The sequence below is a fragment of the Procambarus clarkii genome, chromosome 46 (genome assembly GCF_040958095.1).
Source record: "Procambarus clarkii isolate CNS0578487 chromosome 46, FALCON_Pclarkii_2.0, whole genome shotgun sequence".
In the NCBI taxonomy this organism is placed as follows: domain Eukaryota; kingdom Metazoa; phylum Arthropoda; class Malacostraca; order Decapoda; family Cambaridae; genus Procambarus; species Procambarus clarkii.
In genome coordinates this window covers 29,818,324-29,839,417 of record NC_091195.1, presented here as the reverse complement: position 1 = coordinate 29,839,417, position 21,094 = coordinate 29,818,324, and the positions used below count along the sequence as shown (strand labels likewise).

The following is a 21,094-nucleotide window of genomic DNA, read 5'->3' as shown; positions in this document are numbered from 1 at the left end:
CTTGCCTCCCCTGACAACCACTGACACCACTTGCCTCCCCTGACAACCACTGACACCACTTGCCTCCCCTGACAACCACTGACACTACTTGCCTCCCCTGACAACCACTGACACCACTTGCCTCCCCTGACAACCACTGACACCACTTGCCTCCCCTGACAACCACCGACACCACTTGCCTCCCCTGACAACCACCGACACCGCTTGCCTCTCCTGACAACCACTGACACTGCTTGCCTCCCCTGACAACCACCGACACCGCTTGCCTCTCCTGACAACCACCGACACCGCTTGCCTCCCCTGACAACCACCGACACCGCTTGCCTCTCCTGACAACCACCGACACTACTTGCCTCCCCTGACAACCACCGACACCGCTTGCCTCCCCTGACAACCACTGACAACCACCGACACTGCTTGCCTCCCCTGACAACCACCGACACCACTTGCCTCCCCTGACAACCACCGACACCGCTTGCCTCCCCTGACAACCACTGACACTGCTTGCCTCCCCTGACAACCACCGACACCGCTTGCCTCCCCTGACAACCACCGACACCGCTTGCCTCCCCTGACAACCACCGACACCGCTTGCCTCCCCTGACAACCACCGACACCACTTGCCTCCCCTGACAACCACCGACACCGCTTGCCTCTCCTGACAACCACTGACACTGCTTGCCTCCCCTGACAACCACCGACACCGCTTGCCTCCCCTGACAACCACCGACACCGCTTGCCTCCCCTGACAACCACCGACACTACTTGCCTCCCCTGACAACCACCGACACCGCTTGCCTCCCCTGACAACCACCGACACCGCTTGCCTCCCCTGACAACCACCGACACTGCTTGCCTCCCCTGACAACCACCGACACCGCTTGCCTCCCCTGACAACCACCGACACCACTTGCCTCCCCTGACAACCACCGACACCGCTTGCCTCCCCTGACAACCACTGACACTGCTTGCCTCCCCTGACAACCACCGACACCGCTTGCCTCCCCTGACAACCACCGACACCGCTTGCCTCCCCTGACAACCACCGACACCGCTTGCCTCCCCTGACAACCACCGACACCGCTTGCCTCCCCTGACAATCACCGACACCGCTTGCCTCCCCTGACAACCACCGACACCACTTGCCTCCCCTGACAACCACCGACACCGCTTGCCTCCCCTGACAATCACCGACACCGCTTGCCTCCCCTGACAATCACCGACACCACTTGCCTCCCCTGACAACCACCGACACCACTTTCCTCCCCTGACGACCACTGACACCACCTTAATTGGGGGGTGGGGTGTGGGAACTAAATAACGAGGGTATGAGATTTGATTTGTGAACACTACAAAAAAAAAGTTTCCCCTTCCTCTCCCTAGAGCTATCCGGCTGATGTTGATGTATAAGCTTTGGGCAATACTCTATGTCTGCCATCGACCAGGTCGGGCACCCAGAAAGATAGGCGTGCCAAAACACCTCCCCCCCCCCCCTCTATTCTGGTGAAGAATACAACCAAACGCCAAACGAGAGGATAGAACTCTCCATGAAGAAAAACGATCAAACGAGCATGACATCATTTCGTTACCAACACGTCGCTGTCTGTGCAACCCACCCATCCTCCCCGGGAGGGGGAAGGCGGTGCCCCAGACCCCCCGCCGGCTACCTGAGCCTGTCAGTTCTTGGCTGATGTCCGTGGGTTTGGGTCATGTACCTCCAGCTCCGGCTTTTCTTCTCTGTTGTTGCTTCGGTGGTGTGCGAGCTGGGAGTATATTCACAAGCACTCGGGCTGTGTGCGCTTAGGAGTCCCTTTCCCTAAGCGTTTTTAAGTACTGCCCTTGGGGCTTGGGGCCTCCTTCCACCAGTCACCTTGGGAGCTACCTCCATTGTGTTAATTATTGCTTGGTACTTGTCTGCCCTTGGAGTCAGCTGGGGGGTTTTCTTGCTCCTTTGTTTGTCTCTGGGTAGGGGGGTAGTATTCGTCATTGGTAGGGGCGCAGGGTACTTTACGCAGCTAGTTTTCACCTCTCATAGCAGTCGGCTCTGCATCCTTTGGATACTCTGCCCTCTTGCGTTTTTTGTTGTTGTTTCTTTTTGTTCCTCGCCTTGGCGGGGGGTCTGCCCTTGGGTTTGGGTCACATCTTATATGTATATATATATTATGGTTGTGCCCCCGTTAGGCCCCCCGTGAGCAGACACATCCCGAGGGTGCAGTCTTAGAAGTTTGTTTGGTAATTTTGGGAGCCGGTTAGTAGTACCTGCGCTTCCCTTAGTGGAGATTGACATGCTAAGGGCTCTGGGAAACCTCCACGGAGGTGCGTGGATCTGTTGGATGTGACCTCCTGAGTCCTCCCCCCCCCTCGCATTTTGCGAGTTTGTTTGAGGGTTGCTCTGTCCTTTTGTCTCAGGATGACTCTCACTGTTTTTGCCTCCATCCAGCTGCCTGTTGGGTCAGTTACAACTTCTGCTGCCCAGAGTTGTGCGAGTTGTAGCTTGTTTGTTACACTATTCACCCAGTCCGCTGATGACTCCGGGTGCTGGCAGCTCTGGCGTTGCATGCTAGGTCTGGGTTCCTGCAACGCGCTAGGTTGTTTGCTACCCTGGAAGCCCTGTGGCTGCATGTTTTGATTATAGGGTCACAGCAAACTACTGACATAATAGTCTTCGGGATGTGGGTGGTTTCGGCCTTGGTTTGGTTCACTCCCCATCGTTCTTCCCCTGCTGTGGTGCTTTCCAGGTTCCCCCTCCTGCTTCCGGCTCTGAGGAGTCTGCAGACTTCGAGGTCAGGGTGGGGTTTAGCTGGTTTTGAGACTGGCAGTTTCGGGGGATGCCCCTTCCGGGGTGGTGATGGTGGCATTCGAGTCGGTTAATCCAGCTGTTGCATATGGGTCTGACCAGTGGGCCCCCTTCCTTAGTATTTTTACGGCTGCCCCGGTTTTTTTGTTTAGAGGCCGGGGCTTTGGAGGCCGATTCGGCCCTGAGTCCTGATGAGGGGGTTCCCGGGGTTAGGGAGAGGCTGACTGGGAGGCCTTGGGGCCCCAATGGACCCCTTGTGGGTTTCCCCTACCCTCTGAGCGGGGCTTACTGGTATGTGGAGTGGTTTTCTACCCCCAACCCTCTACGTACGAGTTGGGTTTTGGTACCAGGTCCCTCCCCGGGTACGGTTCCATGTTCCTTCGAGTCCGTCGGTTCTGCCCTTCCTGTGGCACATTTTACCTGCAATTTTATGTTAGGGTCCTTAGATCCTACTTCACCTGGATCCTTCATGGCCATGGGGCCTATATGCCTGTGGGCCCATATGAGCCTACGTGACTTTGTGCATGATTCTCAGGGGTCTGGAAGTTTCGAGACGAACTTACTTACTTAAAATATTATTGGAACGTCAGTCGCTTCTGGTGGGGATTGCCTCCATTATTTTATGAGAATCATAGGTCCTCTTCGGTGATACAGTACTATTCTTCATTCAGTATAAATTATAAATTATTTAAATTATTAATTATAAATTAAATTATAAATTATAAAAATTATAAATTATAAATTATTTAAAATTATTTACTTTCCTTAACCCTTAAACTGCGCATGGCGTATATATACGCCCTGAGTAACATATCCCATGGTGCGCATGGCGTATATATACGCCATAGGGTGCCAGGCCTGATTCAAATGGCCTGCGGCTACACGGGGTTCACAGTAGCTTCCTCAGGGCACTTGTAAACAGATGCAATATAAAAAAAAAATCGTGGGCAATATTCTCAGGTGTGAGAGGCACAGTACTGTTGGAGCAACCAAGGCCGGCGCACGCAGCATGAGCGAACAGCATTGCTGTTCAGCTTGTGACCACAGCATCGCCGAAAAATGTCAAAATATATATATAATTGTTATTATTTAGCGATGACAATATTACAGATGACCCATGACTGTGATATAAATAACCAGGGTTGTGATAATAGCAGGATTGTTGTAATAATTAGCGCTGTGGGAGGAGTGATGCTGAGAGACGGAGGGAGACAGCATCGTTTACTGACTGTGTAATTACCTAAGTGTGTAATTACCTAAGTGTAGTTACAGGATGAGAGCTACGCTCGTGGTGTCCCGTCTTCCCAGCACTCTTTGTCATATAACGCTTTGAAATTACTGACGGTCTTGGCCTCCACCACCTTCTCACTTAACTTGTTCCAACCGTCTACCACTCTATTTGCGAAGGTGAATTTTCTTATATTTCTTCGGCATCTGTGTTTAGCTAGTTTAAATCTATGACCTCTTGTTCTTGAAGTTCCAGGTCTCAGGAAGTTTTCCCTGTCGATTTTGTCAATTCCTGTTACTATTTTGTATGTAGTGATCATATCACCTCTTTTTCTTCTGTCTTCTAGTTTTGGCATATTTAATGCTTCTAACCTCTCCTCGTAGCTCTTGCCCTTCAGTTCTGGGAGCCACTTAGTAGCATGTCTTTGCACCTTTTCCAGTTTGTTGATGTGCTTCTTAAGATATGGGCACCACACAACAGCTGCATATTCTAGCTTTAGCCTAACAAAAGTCATGAACAATTTCTTTAGTATATCACCATCCATGTATTTAAATGCAATTCTGAAGTTAGAAAGCATAGCATAGGCTCCTTGCACAATATTCTTTATGTGGTCCTCAGGTGATAGTTTTCTATCTAGAACCACTCCTAGATCTCTTTCTTTATCAGAATTCTTTAAAGATTTCTCACATAATATATAGGTTGTGTGGGGTCTATGTTCTCCTATTCCACATTCCATAACATGACATTTATTAACATTAAATTCCATATTGCCAAGTGGTGCTCCATATACTTATTTTGTCCAGGTCTTTTTGAAGGGCATGACAGTCATCTAAATTTCTTATCCTTCCTATTATCTTAGCATCATCAGCAAACATGTTCATATAATTCTGTATACCAACTGGTAGATCATTTATGTACACAATAAACATCACTGGTGCAAGAACTGAACCCTGTGGTACTCCACTTGTGACATTTCTCCATTCTGATACATTGCCTCTGATTACTGCCCTCATTTTTCTATCAGTCAGAAAATTTTTCATCCATGATAGAAGCTTACCTGTCACCCCTCCAATATTTTCCAGTTTCCAGAACAACCTCTTATGTGGAACTCTGTCGAAAGCCTTTTTTAGGTCCAGATAGATGCAGTCAACCCAACCATCTCTTTCCTGTAATATCTCTGTGGCTCGATCATAGAAACTGAGTAAATTCGATACACAGGATCTTCCAGATCGAAAACCATACTGTCTGTCTGATATTATATCATTTCTCTCTAGGTGTTCTACCCATTTAGTTTTGATTAGTTTTTCCAATACTTTCACTATTACACTTGTTAATGATACAGGTCTATAATTGAGGGGGTCTTCCCTGCTGCCACTTTTGTAGATTGGAACTATGTTAGCCTGTTTCCACCCGTCTGCTACGATTCCTGTACACAGGGATGCCTGAAAGATTAGGTGAAGTGGAATGCTGAGCTCAGATGCACATTCTCTCAGAACCCATGGTGAAACGCCATCTGGGCCAGCTGCTTTGTTCTTACCGAGCTCCTTGAGCATTTTTTCCACTTCGTCTCTAGACACCTCTATGTGTTCTATGTTGTTCTCTGGAATTCTTATAATATCTGGTTCCCTAAAGATTTCATTTTGTACAAACACACTTTGGAACTTTTCGTTTAGTGTTTCACACATTTCCTTTTCATCTTCCGTGAATCTATTTCCCATTTTCAACCTCTGAATATTATCCTTTACCTGCAATTTGTTGTTTATGAATTTATAGAATAGACCTGGTTCTGTTTTACATTTGTCCGCAATCCCTTTTTCAAAATTTCTTTCTGCCTCTCTCCTCACTGCCGTGTAGTTGTTTCTCGCATCTTTGTATCGCTGGTATGTTTGGGGGTTCGGCCTCTTCCTGTATTGATTCCATTTTTGTGTCTTTCGGTCTCTAGCCCTCTCGCAATTTCTATTGAACCAATCCTGTTTCCTAGTTCTGCATCTCTGTTTTGGTATAAATTTTTTTGTGCCTTTATCATATATTTCACAAAACTTGCCATACATCTCATTCACTTCCTTGCCTAGCATCAAGTCTGTCCAATTATACTCACTAAAAAAATTTCTAAGGTCACCATAATGTCCTCTCCTGAAGTCTGGTTTTTCAACTGCTTCAACCTCCTTATTTTCTTCCAGCTTATAACGCATTGCATACTTTATTCCCAAAAAGACATGGTCACTTTTACCCAAGGGAGGAAGGTACTGAATGTCAAATATCTCTTCCTCCTTCCTGGTAAATATCAAATCTAGCATGGAGGGAACGTCCCCTTCCCTCATCCTCGTAGCTTGTTTAACATGTTGATACAAGAATGTTTCCAGGATGAGGTCTACAAATTTACAGGTCCAAAAATCTTCTGTTTTAGCTTCATATGCTTCCCAGTCTATGGATTTCAAGTTGAAGTCACCGACTATCAACAGTCGTGATCTATCGTTATCCGCTCTCGCTATAATCTCTCTCATTATTGTTATAAGACCTTCACGTTTACTATCTAGCTCCTCCTTTGACCATGTGCTGCTTGGCGGTGGACTATATGCATTTATCATCATTAGTTTATCATCCTCATAGCAGATCTCTAGTGCTATTATGTCAACTTCTTGTGGATTGGCAGTCATTATTTCCTTCACCTTTAGGTGTTCTTTTACCAGCACAGCAACGCCACCGCCTTTCCTTATTTTTCTGTCCCGTCTCCAAATTGAGTAGCCCCTTGGGAATATGACCTCATTTAAAATTACATCTTCAAGTTTTGTCTCCGTGAGTGCAACAATGTCTGGTGTCTGCAGCTGTATTACATCACTTAACTCCAGTATCTTCGATCTCACTCCATCTATGTTGGTGTATGCAATCTTCAGGAACTTGTTCCCCCTCTCCTTATTCTTCACTCCCCCTCTCTCTATTGATTTTGTTGGTTTGCCTTTATGTACCACTTTACTGGTTTGCCTACCCCTATCACTTTGTAGAAAAAAGAATTTATTTCTTCTTCTAGTGGCTAGCTATTATTGTTTGCATTCACCATACCAGGTCAGTGGTTCTCTATGGTGAACACAAATGTAGATACTTATATATAATTTGTGTATTAGTGTAATAACAGCAAAAAAATTATGCTGGGAGGAGCCATATGGGTGACGGAGGTGACGTCGTCTGCACGATTTGTCTAGCTGCTTAGAGGGTGGCCACTATGCTCTTTGGGCGCACTACAAGCTTAGGTGTACAGTTACGGTGCACAAGACATGTAGATATTTATATATAATATGTGTATATAGAGTAATAACACTGCAAAAGGTATTGTAGGGGGAGAAAGTTTAGTGCGTGTGACCTTGAATGAGTGAGGGAGCCGCCAGCTGACTGTGTGTATAGCGACGACTCTTAGTGCCTGAACTAACTATATCAGCTTAGCTGTACAGTTGTGGTGAACAAAATATATACATACTTATATATAACGTCTGGTTATAGTGTAATAACACCACAAATGGTATTGTTGGGGGAGAAAGTTTAGTGCGTGTGTTGAGGGAGTGGCAGCGAGTGGCTGGCTGGTGTGTGGCTGTAACTCTTCGTTGCTTTTCGACTCTCAATACCAACTTAGTGGTTCGTTATGGTGACCAAAACATGCAGATACTTATATATAACCTGTGTATAGAGTGTAATAGCAGCAAAACTATTTGTTTATTGTTTTATAAACATAATAATTGAATCACTAATATGTACATCATACTTTTGAGTATAGCGATTATTCACCACTTTTATTATATAAATATATTACAATACACACTATTGAATAATATTACTGCAAAAAAACTAAGAAAAAATAAATCGGAGACATTGAAACAATTAGGTAATAATATCTTTGTGGCAACTCCCACCTGTCAGCGCGGGTGACGCTGACCGGGTCTGACGACCACTCTGTCAACGCCCACTTTTTGCCAGACTTCCTCGGTCAATTGTGCCCAAAATATGTCACCTATGTTTTTTTTTTATTTTTTCCGTGCTCAGGGGGACACAAATTAACATGTTTAGAAGACGAAAAAAAAATTTTGAATTTTTTTTTCTTGCGCACAGGGGTGTAAATGTCCCAAGGACCCCTGAGCAGTGTAAGGGTTAAATTATGGTCACGTCTTATCTCGATAAATGACCATTGTGGGCTCCACTCCCTCGTGTGGGGAGGGACCAACCAGCTCGGCCCTCAGGCTTCCTGAGAATGGCCCGGGGGTGTTCATTTTGTTATGGACAGTGTCAACTCGTTTTGGTGTTGGGCGACTTTTATCTCAGGACATGCGCCACACTACCTACTCATATATCAACATATAGTGAATGTCGCTCCGGAGGGTTCGAGTTGCTCACGGATCGACGATCCGGCTCCTTTCGGACTGCTCCCCAGTGGTTCATTGTCTGAACTAGGGAGGGGGGTTCGATGCGGTCCTTGGCTCTTTGAGGCTGGTCGCTTCAGGTGACTCATCTGCTCAGCTCTCGAGTTCTGAGGGTTTGGCTTTCCTGGCCGTTTACGTTCGGGGGAAGGGGGTGTCGAATGTCCTGGCGGACGGCCTGTCACGTTTCATTCTTCTGTCCATGGAATGGACGGTCAACGCCAACTTGTTCAGATGACTCTGCTGGACATATGGGCTCCCGGAAGTGGACCTCTTCGCGTCGGCGTGGTTGAGGCATCTCCCTTTATCTGTGGTGTCCTTCCCCAACTGTGAAGCCATCAGGGTCGATGCCTTCAGGCAGGACTGGTCGAGGTGGGGGTTACCTGTACCTCTTCCACCCGGTTCCGCTGTTGCTCCAGGTCCTGACTCGATTGGAGACTTGCCAGGGAAGAGTAGTCCTGTTGGCCTTTTCGTGGCAGGCGCTGCTTGCTCAGTGTTCGAACCAGGTGTTTTCCTGCGGCTCCGCATCTTTCAGCAGATCGGACCGCTCCGTTCCGTTTCTGGTTTGATCTTCTCCTCGAGTCTTAGTGTTTAGTCTTTCTGACTCAAGTCTATCACCATTTGTATGGTGATCAGGTGGCTTTGTTAATGGTGTGCCACCTGCAGGCTTTGTCTCTGTGGCAGTATAAAATTTCCTGGGGGTCCTTCCGTTTCTTCTTGTCCCTTTGTAGGTTCACTTCGGTTTCTGATAAGGTTGTTTTGTCCTTACTCTCGTGGTTGTTTCAGGACCATCATCTTAACCTGAATACTTTCGCCTCATATCGTGCAGTGCTGGCGGAATCGCTGCAGTCTGCTTTCGGTGTTGATGTTACTTCTGCACCGTTTTGCAAGGTGTCTCGGGCTTTGTTTCACCTCCGGCCTGCTTATGCGCTGCCTGAGTGATCCTGGCCGTTGGATCTGGTGCTCTCTTATCTCTCTTCCCCTCGGTTTGTCATGGCCCCCTTCGGTTCAGTATTGTTTTTCCAAGGCTCTTTCTGTTGGCATTGGCCTCTGGGGGTCAGGTTGGTGAGCTTCATGCTCTCCTTTTGTGCAGGGGTTTCTGCTCTTTTGGTCCTGGGGATAGGTTTGTTCGTTTGTAGCCGTCTCCTTCTTTTCTGGCAAAGAATGAGACTACTGCTTTCCGAAGGGGTCCGTTGGTTATTGATGCTTGGTGAGGCCAAGGGTGCATCATATATTGTGTCCGGTCACGGCTCTCTGCAGTTTCTTGCACACCACAGCCTCCGTGTCTGGGGGATGCGCTTTGGGTTGACCCAATTTCCCCTTCTTCCCGTTTCCAGGGTTCGGGTTTCTCAGGTCGTCTGCAGGGTTATCCGGTCTAGCCAGCCTGCAGTCTATCCTCGTGCCCACGATGTTCGTAAATTTGCTGCGCTTGCTACCGTCTTCGGTAACATGTCTTGGCCTGACATTCGGGCGCAGGGTTTTAGGTGGTCGAACATGATCCTGGCTGCGCACTATCTGTTCAGTGTTCCTGGGCCTAGTCGGGCCTGTGTCGCTTTGGGTTGGCAGTTACAGCCAGTTGTCTCGAATTTGAGTTGAGGAGCGAGTGCTGACCCCCTCCCGGGTAAGTCCCTATTGTTTTAGTATTTTGGTAAGTAGCTCTGGGGAGCTGAAGGGGCTCCCCCTCCAAGAAAACCAGCGTTGAATATAATGAAACACCATTTTCTGGGTGAGACCCGGAGGCTCCCCGGCAAGCCTCCTTTCCCCTGGTCGGCGTGTGTTTTTTTTTTTGTGTGTTTTTGACATCCAGCCTCAGAACTGGGGTGGTGATAGCTGGCGTGAGTGGTCTGGGGCTTCCCCTTCCACCTCCCGGGAATGGGGGAGCTGCGCAGACAACCAGCGCGACACGTGGTAGTGTCATGTTCGTTTGCTCATTTTTATTTGAGGAGTTCTGTCCACTTGTTTAGCTTTCTGTAGTAGTGTTCACCAGAATAAGGGTTTGTTTTGGAACCCTTACCTTTCTGGGTGTCTGATCTGGTCAATGGCAGACATAGAATGCTACAATTAACATGTGCATATCTATATGTCATTGCTCCTCGTGCCTCTTTTGAGGGGGGCCAGGTTCTAGCTCATGGTCTCCATTCACACTTTTTTTTTTTTACTTTGAGATGTATACAAGAGTTGTTACATTCTTGTACAGCCACTAGTACGCGTAGCGTTTCGGGCAGGTCCCTGGAATACGATCCTTGCCGCAAAGAATCGTTTTTACAACCAAGTACACATTTTACTGTTGAGTTAAACAGAGGCTACTGTTAAGGATTTGCGCCCAGTAAATCCTCCCCGGCCAGGATACGAACCCATGACAAAGCGCTTACGGAACACCAGGCGAGTGTCTTACCACTGCACCACGGAGACTGCGCTGATGCCAAAGTCTAATATATCCATATCAGCCTGGATATGACACTACTTGCCTCTCCTGACAACCACTGACACCACTTGCCTCTCCTGACAACCACTGACACTACTTGCCTCTCCTGACAACCACTGACACTACTTGCCTCCCCTGACAACCACTGACTCTACTTGCCTCCCCTGACAACCACTGACACCACTTGCCTCCCCTGACAACCACTGACACCACTTGCCTCCCCTGACAACCACTGACACTACTTGCCTCTCCTGACAACCACTGACACTACTTGCCTCCCCTGACAACCACTGACTCTACTTGCCTCCCCTGACAACCACTGACTCTACTTGCCTCCCCTGACAACCACTGACTCTACTTGCCTCCCCTGACAACTGGGGAGCCTCTGGGTCTCACCCAGAAAATGGCATTTCATTACATTCAACGCTGGTTTTTTGTTTGACTTTAAGAACAAAATATTTATTTTACAGGTATATCATGTTGGAATCCAGCCTTTGATGTCACACCTGCAGAGTTGATCACTGGCGGCATTGTCACGGAACTAGGAGTCTTCAAACCTGCAGAGCTGCAAAACAAGTTGAGAGCTCAATAATTTTATATGAAAGTCGTAAGTTACAAGTTAGTATTTGTTATATTGTACAAGCTCACTTATCCGAATTATATGTGAATGATCCCTCTTCCGGATAAGCTCGACATGCAGGTAAGCAGAATTTTTCCAGGGGAAGTTCAAAAGTAAACATAGTTTCATTTTTTGTATCACAACCAACATAATTTGAATTTCCACGCACATTATAATTAGTGTGGGATTGGCTGGGTGGTTAGCTGGTTGGTTGGCTGGTAGGTGGGCTGGATGAATAGATGGATAACTAACTGGCTGGCAGGCAGGCAAGCATGGGTGTGGGGCAGCAGGCAGACAGGCATGGGGGGTCGGGAGGCAAGCAGGCACACGACATTCAAAAACCAACCACACTCACTCCTGATGCCCACACCCCACTCCTGATACCCACACCCCACTCCTGATGCCCACACCCCACTCCTGATACCCACACCCCACTCCTGATACCCACACCCCACTCCTGATACCCACACCCCACTCCTGATACCCACACCCCACTCCTGATGCCCACACCCCACTCCTGATACCCACACCCCACTCCTGATGCCCACACCCCACTCCTGATACCCACACCCCACTCCTGATTACCCACACCCAACTCCTGATAACCACACCCCACTCCTGATGCCCACTCCCCCCCTCCAGACACCCTCACACCCCATCCAGACACCCTCACACCCCCTCCAGACACCCTCACACCCCCTCCAGACACCCTCACCCCCCCCCTCCAGACACCCTCACCCCTCTCCAGATACCCTCACAACCCCCTCCAGACACCCTCACACCCCCCCTCCAGACACCCTCACACCCCCCCTCCAGACACCCTCACACCCCCCCTCCAGACACCCTCATACCCCCCCTCCAGACACCCTCACACCCCCTCCAGACACCCTCACACCCCCTCCAGACACCCTCACCCCCCTCCAGCCTCCCTGCCCTCCCAGGCCCCCTCCTTTCCTCCATGCCTCCCTCCCTCCTTCCCTGTCTGGCACACTTTCCCAAAACACCCTCCCAACTCTCGTGAACTCTCAATCCTCCCCATCTTACCAATGCCATCCCCCTCCCAGTTCATCCAGAACGGTCCCAGCCACCACTACCAGTCATTATAAGGACCGATCAAGAAAAGGGTTGTGAATCGGTCACTCACCCTCCACAAAAGTATCCACATATCCCTGTACACACTCACCTCATCCCACAATCACCAAATCTCACACTCACCAAATCTCACACTCACCACATCCCGCACTCACCACATCCCACACTCACCAACACACACACACACACCAACACACACACACACAAAAGGTGACACCCCTAGGGTCAACACTTGCAGCAGAGGAGCACCAGCATATTTCAACAATCCTAAGTATTGTAGTACAGGTTGATGGTAGTGAGTGGTGTCCCAGAGAACATAAAGGTATAGTGCTCTTGAAAAATAGGTGAGATAACAGGAAAGTGCTAAGGGAAGTGAAAAATCGGATGAGAAAAAGTTGCCCTAGTGTTTACAGTGCAGAGAAGAACATTCAAGATGGCCACTGGCAAGGGGAAAAACAAAACAGAGCTTGATTTTGAGGGATTCAATGAAGAAAGCATTGATATTAGCAGTCTACATAACAAGTTGGTAAATTTAGATACTATAGTGAACTCTCATGTAGAAATAATTAGTAAATTGAAAGAAAGTAATGACCATTTGAATAGCAAAGTTTTATGTCTTGAGGGTTTAGTGAAAGACTTGCGCAAGGATAAGAATCAATTGGAAACAAATTGCAAAGCCATGGAAGAAGAAAATAAACTCTTAAAAATAGCTTTGGAAGAAGTTAAAGTAAATTTAAACATAAATGACTACAATAGGTTAGGCAAGGAAATTCAACAGGAGAAACAGCTTTTGTCAGCACAGATGGAGGAAGTTACACAGGGAATAGAACAGTGCAAGAAAGATATGCAACTCACTTATGCACAAGTGGCCAAGGAGAAGGAAAAAATAGAAGAAGCAGTAAAGGAAGTCAAACACTGCAGCAACCAAGATAAAACAAACATTAGGCTAGAAGTGAGGAAAGAATTGGCATCTAACCCGAAGTTGGTGCAAAACACAGTTGATCGGAGTAAGTCCCTGATCATTTTTGGCTGCAAAGAAAAGGCGATAACATCTAGGTCAGAAAGAGCTGTAGAAGAAGCTAAAGTAGTAGATAAAATTGTTGGCCTCGTGGAAGGTCTTACAAACAGAGAGAATGTGTGCGACTACAGGAGAATAGGCAGGTACGTAAAAGGGAAAGATCGACCTTTGAGGATCACCCTAAACGGTGCCAAACAGATGGAAGAAGTACTAAGGAATGCTAGAAAATTGCAAAGGGATGAGGATGGGAAAGGGTGGTCGTTAAGACGAGATCTTTCAAAAGAAGACAGAGAGAAGCTGAAACTGAACCTCGCCGAGGCAAAACATTTAAATGAGAGCAGGAATGAAGAAGAAATAAATTCTTTTTTCTACAAAGTGATAGGGGTAGGCAAACCAGTAAAGTGGTACATAAAGGCAAACCAACAAAATCAATAGAGAGAGGGGGAGTGAAGAATAAGGAGAGGGGGAACAAGTTCCTGAAGATTGCATACACCAACATAGATGGAGTGAGATCGAAGATACTGGAGTTAAGTGATGTAATACAGCTGCAGACACCAGACATTGTTGCACTCACGGAGACAAAACTTGAAGATGTAATTTTAAATGAGGTCATATTCCCAAGGGGCTACTCAATTTGGAGACGGGACAGAAAAATTAGGAAAGGCGGTGGCGTTGCTGTGCTGGTAAAAGAACACCTAAAGGTGAAGGAAATAATGATTGCCAATCCACAAGAAGTTGACATAATAGCACTAGAGATCTGCTATGAGGATGATAAACTAATGATGATAAATGCATATAGTCCACCGCCAAGCAGCACATGGTCAAAGGAGGAGCTAGATAGTAAACGTGAAGGTCTTATAACAATAATGAGAGAGATTATAGCGGGAGCGGATAACGATAGATCACGACTGTTGATAGTCGGTGACTTCAACTTGAAATCCATAGACTGGGAAGCATATGAAGCTAAAACAGAAGATTTTTGGACCTGTAAATTTGTAGACCTCATCCTGGAAACATTCTTGTATCAACATGTTAAACAAGCTACGAGGATGAGGGAAGGGGACGTTCCCTCCATGCTAGATTTGATATTTACCAGGAAGGAGGAAGAGATATTTGACATTCAGTACCTTCCTCCCTTGGGTAAAAGTGACCATGTCTTTTTGGGAATAAAGTATGCAATGCGTTATAAGCTGGAAGAAAATAAGGAGGTTGAAGCAGTTGAAAAACCAGACTTCAGGAGAGGACATTATGGTGACCTTAGAAATTTTTTTAGTGAGTATAATTGGACAGACTTGATGCTAGGCAAGGAAGTGAATGAGATGTATGGCAAGTTTTGTAAAATATATGATAAAGGCACAAAAAAATTTATACCAAAACAGAGATGCAGAACTAGGAAACAGGATTGGTTCAATAGAAATTGCGAGAGGGCTAGAGACCGAAAGACACAAAAATGGAATCAATACAGGAAGAGGCCGAACCCCCAAACATACCAGCGATACAAAGATGCGAGAAACAACTACACGGCAGTGAGGAGAGAGGCAGAAAGAAATTTTGAAAAAGGGATTGCGGACAAATGTAAAACAGAACCAGGTCTATTCTATAAATTCATAAACAACAAATTGCAGGTAAAGGATAATATTCAGAGGTTGAAAATGGGAAATAGATTCACGGAAGATGAAAAGGAAATGTGTGAAACACTAAACGAAAAGTTCCAAAGTGTGTTTGTACAAAATGAAATCTTTAGGGAACCAGATACAATAAGAATTCCAGAGAACAACATAGAACACATAGAAGTGTCTAGAGACGAAGTGGAAAAAATGCTCAAGGAGCTCGGTAAGAACAAAGCAGCTGGCCCAGATGGCGTTTCACCATGGGTTCTGAGAGAATGTGCATCTGAGCTCAGCATTCCACTTCACCTGATCTTTCAGGCATCCCTGTGTACAGGAATCGTAGCAGACGGGTGGAAACAGGCTAACATAGTTCCAATCTACAAAAGTGGCAGCAGGGAAGACCCCCTCAATTATAGACCTGTATCATTGACAAGTGTAATAGTGAAAGTATTGGAAAAACTAATCAAAACTAAATGGGTAGAACACCTAGAGAGAAATGATATAATATCAGACAGACAGTATGGTTTTCGATATGGAAGATCCTGTGTATCGAATTTACTCAGTTTCTATGATCGAGCCACAGAGATATTACAGGAAAGAGATGGTTGGGTTGACTGCATCTATCTGGACCTAAAAAAGGCTTTCGACTGAGTTCCACATAAGAGGTTGTTCTGGAAACTGGAAAATATTGGAGGGGTGACAGGTAAGCTTCTATCATGGATGAAAAATTTTCTGACTGATAGAAAAATGAGGGCAGTAATCAGAGGCAATGTATCGGAATGGAGAAATGTCACAAGTGGAGTACCACAGGGTTCAGTTCTTGCACCAGTGATGTTTATTGTGTACATAAATGATCTACCAGTTGGTATACAGAATTATATGAACATGTTTGCTGATGATGCTAAAATAATAGGAAGGATAAGGAATTTAGATGACTGTCATGCCCTTCAAGAAGACCTGGACAAAATAAGTATATGGAGCACCACTTGGCAAATGGAATTTAATGTTAATAAATGTCATGTTATGGAATGTGGAATAGGAGAACATAGACCCCACACAACCTATATATTATGTGAGAAATCTTTAAAGAATTCTGATAAAGAAAGAGATCTAGGAGTGGTTCTAGATAGAAAACTATCACCTGAGGACCACATAAAGAATATTGTGCAAGGAGCCTATGCGATGCTTTCTAACTTCAGAATTGCATTTAAATACATGGATGGCGATATACTAAAGAAATTGTTCATGACTTTTGTTAGGCCAAAGCTAGAATATGCAGCTGTTGTGTGGTGCCCATATCTTAAGAAGCACATCAACAAACTGGAAAAGGTGCAAAGACATGCTATGAAGTGGCTCCCAGAACTGAAGGGCAAGAGCTACGAGGAGAGGTTGGAAGCATTAAACATGCCAAAACTAGAAGACAGAAGAAAAAGAGGTGATATGATCACTACATACAAAATAGTAAAAGGAATTGATAAAATCGACAGGGAAGATTTCCTGAGACCTGGAACTTCAAGAACAAGAGGTCATAGATTTAAACTAGCTAAACACAGATGCCGAAGAAATATAAGAAAATTCACCTTCGCAAACAGAGTGGTAGACGGTTGGAACAAGTTAAGTGAGAAGGTGGTGGAGACCAAGACCGTCAGTAGTTTCAAAGCGTTATATGACAAAGAGTGCTGGGAAGACGGGACACCACGAGCGTAGCTCTCATCCTGTAACTACACTTAGGTAATTACACTTAGGTAATTACACAAAACCCACACACACACAAAACCCACACACACACACACACACACACACACACACACACACACACACACACACAAAACCCACACACACACACACACACACAAAACCCACACACAACCCACACACAACCCACACACAAATATACCATAGAGTGGGAGCGAAAACTGGTGTCCTGGCGGTCATCAGATCGAACCCCAAATGCATTGTTTTGCATGGTTTTTGAACAGGAAGATCCAGTGTAACAAATTTTTTTAGTTTTTATGACAGAAACAGAGATACTACAGGGAAGAGGTGGTTGGGTTGACTGTGTCTATCTGGACCTAAAAACCAGTGTTGAATGTAATGAAACGGCAGTTTCTGGGTGAGACCCGGAGGCTCCCCGGAGCTAACTGGGCTGATATGAATGTATTAGACCCTGGCATCAGTCAATGCATGCACATGGAGTTCTAGACCTACCGGGGATCACAAGCCAGAACCTGGCCCCCTCAGATAAGGGCGAGGAGCAATGACCTATAGAAACCCCCGTATGGTTGGAAGCATTTTATGTCTATAGGGGCCTAACAGCTGAGTGGACAGGGTTTCGGATTCATAATCCTGAGGTTCTGGGTTCGATCCCCGGTGGAGGCAGAAACAAATGGGCAGAGTTTCTTTCACCCTGATGCCCCTGTTACCTAGCAGTAAATAGGTAACTCAAATATCATAGCAGGGAATGACACGGGAAATAACCAACCACAGGTCAGAGAACTTTTGAGATTCTGTGACAAATTCTCACTCAATCAACAGATTACAGATCCAACTAGGAACGAAAACACACTAGACCTACTATTCACAAACAATGATGAACTAATCAGAGACATTACAATCTCAGATACTACATACTCGGACCATAAGCTCATTGAAGTGCAAACTAGCATAAATAACGGTAGTAGGTCTAAGACCCAACAAGCGAGAAGGAATATTCAATCAATTCAATTTCAACAATAAGAGGATCGACTGGGAAAAAATAAATGTAGACTTGCAACCATTCAGTGGGAGACAGTCTTAAGCGACAAAACTCCAACACAGGGAAAAACGTTTAAATGAGAGCCGGAATGAAGAAGAAATCAATTCTTTATTCTACAAAGTGATAGGGGTAGGCAAACCAGTAAATTGGTACATAAAGGCATACCAACAAAAAGTTTAGAGAGAGGGGTAGTGAAGAATAAGGAGAGGGGGGAACAAGTTCCTGAAAATTACATACACCAACATAGATGGAGTGAGATCAAAGATACTGGAGTTAAGTGATGTAATACAGCTGCAGACACCAGACATTGTTGTACTCACGGAGACAAAACTTGAAGATGATATTTTAAATGAGGTCATATTCCCAAAAGGCTACTCGGTCTGGAGACGGGACAGAAAAACTAGGAAAGGCGGTGGTGTTGCTGTGCTGGTGAAAGAACACCTAAAGGTAAACGAAATAATAATTGCTAATCCACGAGAAGTTGATATAATAGCACTAGAGATATGCAATCAGGATGATAAACAAACGATCATAAATGCATATAGTCCACCGCTAAGCAACACATGGACAAAGGAGGAGCTAGATTATAAACGAGAGGGTCTTATAACAATAATGAGAGAAATTACAGTCACAGCTGATAAAGATAGATCATGACTGTTGGTAGTTTGCGACTTCAACTTAAAATCCATAGACTGGGAGGCATATGAAGCTAGAACAGAGGATTTTTGTACTTGTAGATTCGTAAACCTCATCCTGGAAACATTCATGTTTCAACATGTTAAACAAGCTACGAGGATGAGGGAAGGGGATGTTCCCTCCATGCTGGATTTGATATTTACCAGGAAAGAGGAAGAGATATTTGACATTCAGGACCTCCCTCCCTTAGGTAAAAGTGACCATGTCTTATTGGGAATAAAGTATGCTATATGTTATAATTTAGAAGAAAATGAGGTTGAAGCAGTTGAAAAGCCTGATTTCAGGAGAGGTCATTATGGGGAACTCAAACATTTCTTTAAGGAAATTGACTGGAAAGACTTGCTGTTAGGACATGAAGTAAATGAAGAGGTATGTCAAGTTTTGTGAAATATATGGTAAAGGTACAAAAAAATTTATACCAAAACAGAGATGCAGAACTAGGAAACAGGATTCGTTCAACAGAAATTGCGAGAGGGTTAGAGACCAAAAGACACAAAAATGGAATCAATACAGGAAGAGGCCAAAGCCCCAAACATACCAGCGATACAAAGATGTGAGAAACAACTACACGGCAGTGAGGAGAGAGGCAGAAAGAAATTTTGAAAAAGGGATTGCGGACAAATGTAAAACAAAACCAGCCCTATTCTATAAATTCATAAACAACAAATTGCAGGTAAAGGATAATATTCAGAGGTTGAAAATGGGAAATAGATTCACGGAAAATGAAAATGAAATGTGTGAAACATTAACCCCTTAACTGCACCGCCTCCGAATACGACACCTCCCCAGTGCGCAGGAAATACTGTACAGTACAACCTCGATTCAACGTACTATATGGGACCACCCCCAGTTCGTTGGAGCGTTGGATTCGTTGCAAGAGGTGACCTTCAAGAGGCGTTTGCGTCAGTGTCTTTTTTTTTCTTGTACACAATAAAAATGCATTGTATCATATTACTTACTGTACCTATATTTTACTACTCTACTAAAAGTACTGTAATTCATGTATTTACCTTATTGTTGGAGTTATGTCCATCTTGAAGTTTTGTGAAGTTGTGAATGCTCTACAGTAAATAGGTACTGCAGTGCATTAAGCCGTTAGCACTGTATTATTAAAAGTGGTTTTGCTGTATGTTGAGTACTACAATACAGTTCTTGAAAACTATTGTACATTAGAATTATTGCAACTTTAATTTTAACACTATGTACACACTTGAATTTAACACTTATTCTAATTGTTCACTTCACACACGATGTTTTTAGATGTTTGCATCAGCTTTGCTGGTGCTCGCTGCTGCTGTGTTGGCTTCAGCTGCTTTTGTGCTGGTGCTGGGTACGGCTGTACTCGTGCTGGGTACGGCTGTGCTGGTGCTGGGTACGGCTGTGCTGGTGCTGGGTACGGCTGTGCTGGTGCTGGGTACGGCTGTGCTGGTGCTGGGTACGGCTGTGCTGGTGCTGGGTACGGCTGTGCTGGTGCTGGGTACGGCTGTGCTGGTGCTCGGTACGGCTGTGCTGGTGCTGGGTACGGCTGTGCTGGTGCTGGGTACGGCTGTGCTGGTGCTGGGTACGGCTGTGCTGGTGCTGGGTACGGCTGTGCTGGTGCTGGGTACGGCTGTGCTGGTGCTGGGTACGGCTGTGCTGGTGCTGGGTACGGCTGTGCTGGTGCTGGGAACGGCTGTGCTGGTGCTGGGAACGGCTGTGCTGGTGCTGGGAACGTCAACAGTGCCAGTAACATTTTGTATAATCTCATCATCTGTTAAATGACCATTGATTAAATGATTTATTAATTTTATTATTTCGAAGCCGTAGTCACTGAACTGTGGCGACGAATTGAAACGAGAAACGCATGGTGTGTGTGTACAGGGATTAGACCCGTCCACTCGCTCATGCTGGAGTTGTTCCAATAACAAATAATTTCTCAAATAGCAGATGTCTATCATATTACAGTATATTTTCGGTTTTATTTAGTTTAGTTTAATTAGGATAATAAAAAGCTATTAAAGCATTGGTTTTAGAAATGATTTATTAGTCTGAAACTTTCAAAGTCATGGGTCACTGAACTATAACGACACAGACGAAGGAAAACCAAGTGAGGTTTACAGAACAGTATTCCCTTATATGTCCACCCTCACTCACCTTGTTTTATCACAGAAAATGTCTATAAGGAGATTTTACGACATGTAGCTAGCTAATCACGCTTCAGCCTTTAAATTAATTTACAAAGATACGTCTGCCACAAATCAGTGGGAGGTTGGGAGGGAGGTGGGCAGGCAGAGATTGTGAGGGAGAGGCAGGGAGGGAGGCAAGCACGGAGGGAGACAGGCACGGAGGGAGGCAGGCAGAGCTTGGGAGGGAGGCAGGGAAGGAGAGGATGTAGATGGATTGATGGTAGGATGGAGGGAGGGATGGAAGGATGGATGATTTGAGGGTGTGTGTGTGTGTATGGGCTGTAGG

General features: G+C 45.6%; 1 protein-coding gene across 2 annotated transcripts in view; it reads left to right on the top strand.

The window, feature by feature from the left end:
* LOC123770548 (methylthioribose-1-phosphate isomerase) overlaps window positions 1-21,094 on the top strand; it is a 177,077-nt gene that overhangs the window by 133,966 nt on the left and 22,017 nt on the right. The window contains exon 6 of one of the 2 annotated variants that reach the window (XM_069301891.1): window positions 11,324-11,471. In XM_069301891.1, coding sequence (XP_069157992.1) covers window positions 11,324-11,445 — 122 coding nt within the window. In that variant the 3' untranslated portion in view covers window positions 11,446-11,471. The remainder of the gene's footprint in view (window positions 1-11,323; window positions 11,472-21,094) is intronic. The other variant, XM_045762558.2, reaches the window with a different exon arrangement.